Source organism: Alosa pseudoharengus, unplaced genomic scaffold, assembly GCF_046254945.1.
Source record: "Alosa pseudoharengus isolate Yale_2024_CS ecotype anadromous, Long Island Sound unplaced genomic scaffold, YU_APseudo_1.1 YU_APseudo_1.1_scf_15, whole genome shotgun sequence".
Classification (NCBI taxonomy): Eukaryota; Metazoa; Chordata; class Actinopteri; order Clupeiformes; family Clupeidae; genus Alosa; species Alosa pseudoharengus.
The window spans coordinates 11,123,104-11,133,347 of record NW_027468620.1 but is presented as its reverse complement, the minus strand read 5'-3'; the positions used below and the strand labels follow the sequence as shown (position 1 = coordinate 11,133,347).

At 41.2% G+C, this 10,244-nt stretch overlaps 1 protein-coding gene across 1 annotated transcript; it reads right to left on the bottom strand.

The window, feature by feature from the left end:
- Nucleotides 1-289: 289 nt before the first annotated feature.
- Nucleotides 290-6,858, bottom strand: gpr137ba (G protein-coupled receptor 137Ba). Its single transcript, XM_076285522.1, has 7 exons — nt 6,021-6,858; nt 3,849-3,898; nt 3,495-3,717; nt 2,786-2,935; nt 1,816-1,944; nt 1,101-1,222; nt 290-871 (listed from the first exon to the last, which is right to left on the bottom strand). Exons 1-7 carry the CDS (start codon nt 6,444-6,446, stop codon nt 760-762), a joined length of 1,212 nt encoding a protein of 403 aa, XP_076141637.1. The 5' UTR covers nt 6,447-6,858; the 3' UTR covers nt 290-759.
- Nucleotides 6,859-10,244: the final 3,386 nt, after the last annotated feature.

Genomic DNA, 10,244 nt, shown 5'->3' with positions numbered 1-10,244 from the left:
TTTGGATGTTCGTAGAAACAATGAGTGAAAAGGGGACGGGGAAAGAAAATTATTTCCTTGTATTACGTAAATCAGTAGAGTACTGAGACTCATAAAGATATCAGTGATATCAATCTGTGCTTTAGATATTTGTCTCTGTCAGGATTTGAAAGTTCAGCAAAATGTCTGGAATGTTCGAAATGTCTGGGTCATATGTGTCTATGGTCTGGGTAGTCTATTGATCTTTCATTTAGAATTCTCTAAGGTGTTGGCGGAACCCACCACTCTCATCCAAGTCTTAAAAGACTACTTCCTTATAAAGTAGGTTTTATTCACATCTTCTTAGGTGTGTACAGGTATTATCATATCATATACACACATAATTGCACACAGGGAAACAATATGACGCCTTAAAAAATGAATTTAGAAGAGGGGGTAAAAAATGAGAGACCTCAAATAATTATTCATAATAAATTAATTTAAAAGTGGATTTCCAAACAATCAATAGAAAAAAAATATATACATTGAACAACCCATAACATTAACAATCAAAAATATATTAATGATCATGCTAACAAAACATACAGTGAAGTCAGAAGTGATGAGATATGCACCAATCGTTGCACAAAAATACAATAATTGTTCTTGGTTATTACTGGCTTTAAACTCTACATTACAAAAGTTGTAGGCTACTACAAAATATTTGAGTTTGTTGGCTTTCTCCAATATCCACACCTAGCCCTTGTCTCCTTGTGTCCTTGAGAGGCCCAATGGAGGGTGTTAGTAAGGGTTTAGTTCCTCAGGGGGTGGAGCCAGTTGGGAGTCCTCGTCACCTATATAGGCAGCAAAGCCACTTGTCTGGCTGCCCCAGTCATAGTTGTCTGCTGTGAAGCTGTCAGAAATACAGAGTGATAGGTTCAGAGACCAACCAACTCTAACATTTAAAAGTTGGCAAATCCGTGAAAAAAAATGACCTTCACATTCAAGGGGGTGAAAATAATGGTCAGAATTTTTGTGAATTTTGTGAGCAGAGCTTGAAAAATTTTGGGTAAATAGCTAGGTCGCTGGCATTAGCAATGAGTGTTTTGACTATTTCTGAATAAATGTCTATTCCTGTGTACCTTGCTTGAATATTTTGTGGGATAATGCTCCATGCCAGGTCATCATCACTGTCGTAACGTCTGGGGTTGTCAAAGAAATAAGCCCTTGATGAGAAGACATGACCAGGGATGATGGCAGCACTCTAAGAGACCCAAGATAAACACCAACAAAACATTTTAGCCTATCAAATATTTGATCTGCTATTACATTTTCTGATTACATAAAACTTGATGCATCTAGCATGCAATGAAAGTTAAAGGAACCGTATGTAAAAAATGTAATTCAATTAATCATAAAATGGCCCTGATTTGTCACTAGACATTAGGAAATCATGCTAATTTCAAATATTTATATCACTGACAACAGTAATCCGGCCAGGATATCGTCATTTAAAAAAGTGAAGTTGCAGCCCTCAACTGATGTTGATGTTTACATATTTGTGTTTTAGCCTGATCCGCCACCCTCCACCTATCTAGTAATCACAAAGTCAGTATGTTTCGGCATCTGGGTTGCCAGCTCTGCTCTAGTTACCACATTTGCGGTGTAGGCCTACACCACTCTACAGTATTTTGAAAGTGATTGTAGTGCAGTTTTGGCCAAAATCCTACATACGGTTCCTTTAAATTGAATCTAATCTGAAATTACCACAAGTGATTCAGCAAATTAACAGCAAAATGTCCTTGATCCAATATACTGACATGGGGTGAAATTTCCTTTAAGAGAAGGATTGCTTACTCTGTCCAGAGCTGGCCTCCGAACCCTGAAGAAAAAAACCACCAGAGTTGTAGGCAGCAGTTCCCACACAAACAAGATCACGCCGAACACAATGTATCCCGCATCCCCTAAGGTGGAGTGTAAATCCGCCTGAAGAAAAACAGGATGCACTCAGTTTGAAACATTATTTAAACCTGGATTACACAACCTCATGCAATAATATTGAATTTCAACTCAATACATCAACCAGCAATTTACCATCAGTGGTTCTGTTGTGAAGTGAAGGATGTAAAAATGTAGGATACATTTGTATTCATTATAATTTAACCAGAGGTTAAAATGTTAAAAGTGCTATGTTCAAGAATGTTCAAAGAGCAATAGAATGTGAAGAAATAACTGTTTTGATAGAATGACAAAAAAAATGCCAATATCCACTAAATGTTTATCATCTAGCCTTGGACCAAACTCTTTGTACCTCTAGTGGCTCTACACTGAATGCATGCAAATCGGAGTGTCATCACAGATGTAATGGTACATTAACCCTTCAGCAGGGCAGTTTTGAACATTCTAACAGAAGATTCTGTTCCGCAACAATGTAAGGTTGTAAAATTCCATGTTGAATTCAGTGAACCCAGATATTCTTTAGAACGTTCAATTTCCAACATTTTTGTAAGGGCAGACAACTTGAATCCTACTGTACAAATAGCCCATATGTTATTACTGTAGATATTTCAAATGCCCAAATATACTAGCTTGCAGAAAAATTACCAATACTAGTTTTTAAAAAAATGACCAATAGCTTTCAAAAAATACCAATTTGTCGCAGAATGACTCATTCTTAATTAGCTCTTATGCAATGTGATAATTTCATTTGCAAGTTGAGAGGTGTAAAAAAAAAAACAATATGATTGGCTAATACAGGATTTTAAAGTCTCCCAGCTAAAGAACTTAGAATTGAATGACAGAAGGCCAAAACTGATATGCTCAATACCTGGTCTGACACATTGTACCAGTCATAATCAAAAGAGTTTATGCTTTTGATGTTGGCGAGAGCAAGGACCACCAGGTTGTAACAAGCACGTGATGCATAAAGCAGAATGACTGTTGCTCCAATTATAGTCACTTGGCACACAGACGTTCCCTGCACAGACAGAAACAAGTATTCAAATCAGCATTTGAAAACAACTGTTCACAGGAAACACAAGCGAAGTTATGAACTTTTATTATTTGTCCTTTTTTACAGTCTACCAGCTGAAGCATTTTGAAAATTTTTGTTGTTTTGTTTTACTCTCCTGGTAACAAAATGTGCACCGAACTGTTGTAGTCTGATTCACTTTGCTTAAACGTGCATATGGGAAACTCAGCAGGACTAGCACATTGTTGCCTAGCAACCCCTCTCAAATAGTGAGCCAGCATGTCAGTGATGAGGAGAGGAGAGCACTCTTCATTCTCACACCAACCCCTTGCGTTTCACGGCTATTTTCAGAACTGCTCCACAAGCACATAAAACAGCAGCTCCATATGGAGATGAAACACATTTGTTACAGATGTGATGATCACTTTCACAAATTGACTTGACATATTTAACAGAAACTTTAATCCAAAGTTTATTATCAACTAAAACTCAGTTTTTAGTAAACATAAATGGTTTTCAGAAAACAGCAGACATCTGTTGTATCAGGACGGAGTTGCGTACTCACCTTAGACTCCAGGTAGATGTTTGCTAGGGACATCTTTGCGATCTTGTAGAGACACAAAGAGAGCGATATAGCACAGAGGACAAAGAGTGTGTCGTTGATGGCCACTCGCACCAGGACGATGGTCTTGGTCTCTGTGTTTGTCATCTTAACCAGGAGAGCGCAGGTCAGATTCACCACCAGGAAAAGTAAGCTGATGGACAGAAACACCAGATACAGAGGTAGCCTGTAGGAGAGTCAGACAGGTTAGTGGTTGTAAAAGATCAAGAGACATCCACGGCTGAATTAGGAAGCTGATTTTAGCATTTTGTGTTTAGTAAGACCATGACCATAGAATTTGAAGTCTTTTTCTATTACCTGTACTTGAGAAGTTCCGGTGAGTACTTGGACTTGGCCTTGAAAACAACCTGTTGGAGAGGACACATATAAATGATTCAGTTTATAACAAACGTCAGACTTTTGTAGGGCTTTTTCAGATATTGTGTAAACACAGATAAAACTTAAATTGTGCAGTTAAAGGCTTGGATTGCATTGTTTGCCTCAGAGTGAGTTTTGTAGTGAGGCAGTGACTGAACTGAACAAATGTTTGGAGAAAAGTGTTGTATTGCAGATATGGGCTTGTATTTTTTTCAGGAATCACATTGATATCCATGCTTCCTTCCTTTCTACTTGATATCCTGCTCTGGATTTTTGTCAGTTTCCCATTATAAAGTCATAAAATAAGAAGTGGGATTTTGCTTGGTATGTTATGTTTGTTTATGTAACAGTTTGTATGACCAAAGTACTTTTATTCATTATTTTTTATTAACCCATTACCAATTAATATAAGAAAGTTTCACTATCTTAATTACTCCCCGAACAGAACTGTTTTGCTGAAAAATGGCCCTTTACTGTAGTCAGAACAGCCTTAACTGCTCACGATGTTTGTTGTGAGTCAGAAACCACAAGCAGAAAAGGTCGTTTCACTTCTGCTTTCACGTTTCGCTCACACCCACCTGCCCCCGCCACTTTTACTGCATCCTCTGCACTCTCAGCAGACAGCTAAACAGGAAACCTACAAACTAGCGACAGATTTGCAGCCTGACAGAAATCTACCAATCTATTAGCTGCCTATTTACACTCGAGTGCCACCGAAAACAGAGACCGCTAGAAGGGGGCATTGAGAGAGTACAGACCCAGGGCAAGGCAATACAGCTCTGGTCTATGCAAGTAAAACCTGAGATATCGGTGTATACTTGTTTTTTTGTATGTCGACATAAACTCTGTCCAATTATGATCATAAGATGTACATCGCCTTCAGGCAATCAGTTTGATTGTAAAACGCTTCACTGTTGCATCAGTTCATTAATTCCATATTATGAAAACATGAACTGTCACTAAAGAAATGAATGAATTCCATATGGCACAACAGTAGCAAAAGCAAAACTAAATGACTAATGTTGTCTAAAGTCGAATTTGCTCCAAAATGTTATAGGTTCGTCCTTGGACATGGCTACACCTTTCACCAAGTTTCATGGAAATTCAGCTGGTAGATTTTCGATCCTGCACGCAGACAGAATGACAGATGAATGGACGGATTGACAAACCACACCAAAAACCTACCTCCTGGCGGACGTAAATATCCAAACATTTGTGCTCTGCATTGTACAGTATCTCTGTATTGATCAGAATATGGGCTGTTATTTCTAATTGAGGATCTTGTATGGACAACTTACTCATAGGGGCCAATACTAGTTAAAAACTGTGCAACCATGTTATGATAAATTATTCCATGTGACTATGGGATTCCCCAGCTGGAGCAGACAGAAGCAGTTATTCACATTAGAATAATATTTAGCTTTCCCCCAAAGCGTTAGGTTAAAGGTGACAACCCTGGCACAACCTCCTGGGGCATGGGAAGCAAAAACACATGTGTTCAGTTGTGTTTGCAATATACGTTCCAAACCAAACTTGCAAATACACATACACACTGACAATGTCATCAAAGTCAAATTGAAAGCTCACGTTCACAGCAGCAACCAATCCAGCCTGTTGTTTTAACTGTCAACTGCCATAATGCATCAAACAGTGACATTTGTTGGCAATCTTATCCAACAATTTTGTCTATTTGATTTTGACTCAGAAGATTTCATGTTTTGAAGTCTAGTATTTAAGGAACTCGGGTGCTTCCGCTCGAAAGGCCTTGTCTGTGGCTTTCTGAAATGATCTTTACAATATAACATACAGAGTGCCTTTACAGCATCAGTCCAGTTATCTTAGTTGCTCCTCTGCATAGCACAGCATCTCTCTCTTCATCACTTAAAGAGAGACCTTCAATAAAGACATTAGCTGGTATATCCTTCATTCTACTCTCATATTCCACTATCATACAAACAAATAACAAATATCATTACCAAATCTTTAAAAGGTTAGAATAGGCTAGCTACATGGGGTAAAACCTGAAAAGTGGCACGACTCTAGCACCAGGACGCCCACTGACACCACTGGCGTCTCAGAGCGTCCGGCCCTCTCATCTCATCTCAGACCCACCTGGGCGAAGTACAGGTTCATGAGGCTGAGTGTGAAGAACTGCAGGCAGACTGGGCAGCAGTAGAGCAGCCAGAAGGCGAAGGGCCCGAGCGCGTTGGCCGTCACGCAGTCTCTGAAGTAGAAGGAGAAGAGCAGGGCGCGCAGGGCGGCCCAGAGCAGGCACAGGAACAGGAACACCGTCTGGTAGCTCAGCCGCTTGTGTCGGTAGCGCAGCACCAACCACAGCTGCGCGTACACGAAGACAAAGAGCAGCGAGTAGAAGATGGTGTAGGCCACCGTCAGGCCCAGCTTCACGTAGGGTGGCACGGCCGGGCTCAGGGTGGGGGGAGGCATGGACTCGTTGGCTGCCGCCGCTGCCACCGCCGGTACTGCGGGTGCTGCCGCCGCCACCACCGCTGCCCCCGTCTCCCGCACGGGAGCCTCCATGGTTGGTCGCAGCAGCCGCTGGTGCTGCCGCTGCTATCGTCCCCGCCTCTCTCTCCCGGCTCCTGCCAAGGAGAGGAAGGCGAGAAAGAAGGGGCCTCTCTGTCCGGCTTCAGCTGGGTCTATTGTTCCTCCTTCTCTTCGGGTCCCCCCTTTTTCTCTCCGGCTCCACAGACAAGATAGTATAGGTGCTGGAGATGCAGCAGCACAGTGCAGCCAGTGGAAGGAGAGAGGGAAGGAGAGAAAGAGAGAGAGACAGAGAAGGAGGGATGGATTAAGACAGGAGGACAGGGGAAAGAGGTGAGAGAGATAGAAAAGTGAGCTCGGGAGTGGGAGGGGAGCGAATCTAAGCAGCGTACAAGAGAGGAGAGCAGAGGAGAAGAGAGGGGAGGAGTGAGCAAAGAAAACAGGCTTTCACTTCCTGCTGCGGCTTTGTGTGTGCCCGTGACTGGGGCCACATGATCTCTATACAGCTGGCAGGAAGTAGAACAGCATTGTATGGGGAACGCTAAGCAACGGAGGAGAGAGAGAGAGAGAGAAAAGTCGGCCCACATATCCTTTGCACCATGCTGACGCACTCCTCTCTACCGTTAACCCTACGTTGGAGTCGACTGTCTCCCTTTTTTCTACTCTTGATGTTTTCATCTGGCTTTTTCATGCGTTTATATCTTCTCACCCGCAGGCTCTCCTGATTATTTGTTTTTAATCTGTAGGACTACTGTTCCTGCTCAGCTCATGCTCCATACATTGTGAGTGGAAGCCATCTTTACCATTACTGTTTGGGCACAAAATGGTGTTTGGACTTGGGTGACTGGTATTAAAGATGTACCAAACCATTTTTGCATTGTTGCCTACTGAATGAAAGAAGATTGCATTGCTTGATAGGGCCACTTTTCTCTAACTTTCCTTCCAGGAGTGACAATAGTTGTTCTATACAGGATATTACAGTCCAGTTTTTTATTTACAGTTATGTTCTACATCCAGGAGCACATATACCATACATTCAGGAAATGAACCCTTTATGTTAGAATATTGCATTGCCCCGGGGACGGCATCCTGTCTGTGCTTTACTGGGTGTTTTTATGCTAATGCATGTCTCTTGCTGAACATCTTTTTCAGCATATTAAAACCCTAAGAATGCTTGTACAAATTGTGGTGCAAGAAATTGTGCTACAAAATGTTTAATCTGAAGAACAACCTCACATCTGAACATGTTTTTAACCATGTCTGAAATTTAAACTTTAAAACTGACACATTGTAAATGTACAGTAAGTATGTCATGTAGTGTTTTGTATTTTGAAAAGAAACAAATAAAACAAAATCATACTATATTATCATTGAGTTCTAAGTTGCAGTGAAAAGAGTGTTCAAAGACAATATTTCTTAATATCTTCAAAATATCAGACGTGTGTGAACTCAGTGCACCATTGGCAAGCCTTTTCATTTGGGATGCTTAGTATATGAAAGTCTCTTAAAGGGACACCAGGCAAGCCTGATACTTTTTCTCTACGAAACTCCCCCTCGCTCGGTCTGAAGCTCTTTTCCTTTTCTTTGCGTCTTCCGTCAAGGGTTTTCGCTGCTTCTTCGCTGGCTCTGCCATTATACACACGTTTGCAACAATCTCTAGCGTTTTGTTAGCCTGCCTCTGTGCTGTAAACTGATCCTGCTTCGGTCAGCAGGTAGGATACACCGAACTTGCAAGTGGGATATTCTTCCTACAGGCAGTAGGGGCGGGCGAGAGAGCCTTCTTTCGCCCCGTAATGAGTCATTTAACCATATACCGACTTACGAAGATGATTAATTAACACGAAAACGTTGCATGGTGTCCCTTTAAAAGTACATTATGCAGGTTTAGGTATTTTTGGTAGCATCTTTTTAGGAGACATGCTAGTCTGATGTTGCAAGTTTTAGTCCAGTGCAGAAATGTAGCTTACAAATACACGCACGCACACACACACACACATACACAGAAAGGGGGTGGGATTGGCACAGTGAGTCCAAAGGGCATGTGAATGCATAGAAATGCATGGAATGGAGGTCACAGAGCTTGACCTTTGACCTCGGACTGTTCTTTTTTTCTCTTTCATGTATGTGGCTGGCCACTGGGGACGGCCTTTGAAATGTTTTGTGGAACGGCACCTCCAGCCCTCCTCTGTGGTTGTTATCGTCACGTTAATCTCTTTATTCCGCTAGTTAGTTTCATAAAACAGGCACAGAAAATAAAAAATGGCACTTAGTATTTAGATTCTAACTCAAATTGTATACTGCCACATTCATACAGTAATATGTAATATATCTAATGCATTTATCTACATACCATAATCTTTCTTTCACTTAATGCACTTTCATGCACTTAATGTTTCGTTAAATACTAGGAAAATATATTCCAGGACCATTAGCTAATGTAATTTGCATGCTAATCAGAGTCTGGAGTGTCAATAGATTAACTGTGCTTGACGTGAGATATGCTATAATACAGTCACAACTCTCATTACTGTACAGGCGAAGGAAGCATAATGCTAAAATCAGAGGCAAACTTTATATTTGATTCCTTTCTTCTCTCTCTCTCTCCAAGTTGGTGGCTTGCACTGTGCCAAAGATTTGCCTAAATATGGGCATGTTTGACGTCAAAAATGTTCTCAGGCCAGAGAGGCGAAGTGTAGCCCTATGACCACAACAAACTGACAGACAGACAGACACCAGGGGCAGAAGTCAGATCTTGGTGACATCAGAGCTCTCTCTCTTGAGATGGTGGGCAAATGGGTTTCCTCTATTTTCCCAGGAGACGACCTGATCAACCACACACTCAAGGTCAAATGTGAACCAGAGGGCAGATTATTATTATTACAGAAAGTGTCTCTGCTACACATGCTCTTTAAAGAAGTTTTTGGTGGGATCGTGTTGATTTATTCCTATGATTCATGCACTTAAAAGCAAGTAAATTCCCTGTTCAATAACAGTAATTAAATTTACTCAACAGGTAAGAAACACATTTAAAATAAAAGCTAATATATGCAAAGCTAACAATGCCCTAATATGTTAATTCCACTGTGTCCCCATCACCTATTTCAAATCTGACTAACATGGAGCATAACTGATAGAGTTCACTAGAGGACACTCGTTTGACTGAATTTGAAGGTCTGCATCAGGCTGTACCATATTCCATCCCAAAACCACTGCTGTTCAGACTGTTAAATATGATTGTGGAAATATGTGTCTACACTGAGATACATTTAATCAGAGTTTTTAAAGTCAGAATCCTTCAATGCAATTGCAAAAAGCTTTGAAGACAAATTTGAACAGAACCATAGGGGCAGCTGGGAGATGTCCCAGTCATACAATGAAGCTTCAGAACGATTAGGCCTACTTGACCTGTTATTTTGGCATTTTGATGCATTTTGACGTGTTTGTTCGGATTTGCTGCCACAAGATGGCGCCCTCGCAAAACACTTTGACTTCGTCTTCAAATCACAAGCTGCAGCCAGGGGCTTCTCCTTTACAAGAATGATTAGTAAAAACTCTATTTACAGCACACGCGCAGAAAAGTTGAAGTTGTTGGAATCAGTTATTACATTCTAATGTCTTCTAATCTAGGCTACTACGTAGGCCTATAGCATCAAAAAGATTGTCTTCCTCGAAGCTGCTCTCCAATTAGATGCGCAATGGCCCCACGGTATTGTTGTTCAGTTTATGAAATAGGCCTAGGCCTATGGCACCCAGTGTGCCAAATTCAGGTCATGCTCTGATGACTTTTTGGAGTGCGTCCAGGTCCCCAGACCCAAGGACAACACCAGTGTTTGT

Coding starts and splice junctions, on each gene's coding strand:
- gpr137ba (XM_076285522.1), bottom strand. CDS start 6,446: ATGGAGGCTCCCGTGCGGGAGACGGGGGCAGCGGTGGTGGCGGCGGCA. Junction 2,936..3,494: donor ACATCTACCTGGAGTCTAAG/GTGAGTACGCAA, acceptor CTGTCTGTGCAG/GGAACGTCTGTGTGCCAAGT. Junction 1,223..1,815: donor GGAGGCCAGCTCTGGACAGA/GTAAGCAATCCT, acceptor TGGGTCTCTTAG/AGTGCTGCCATCATCCCTGG.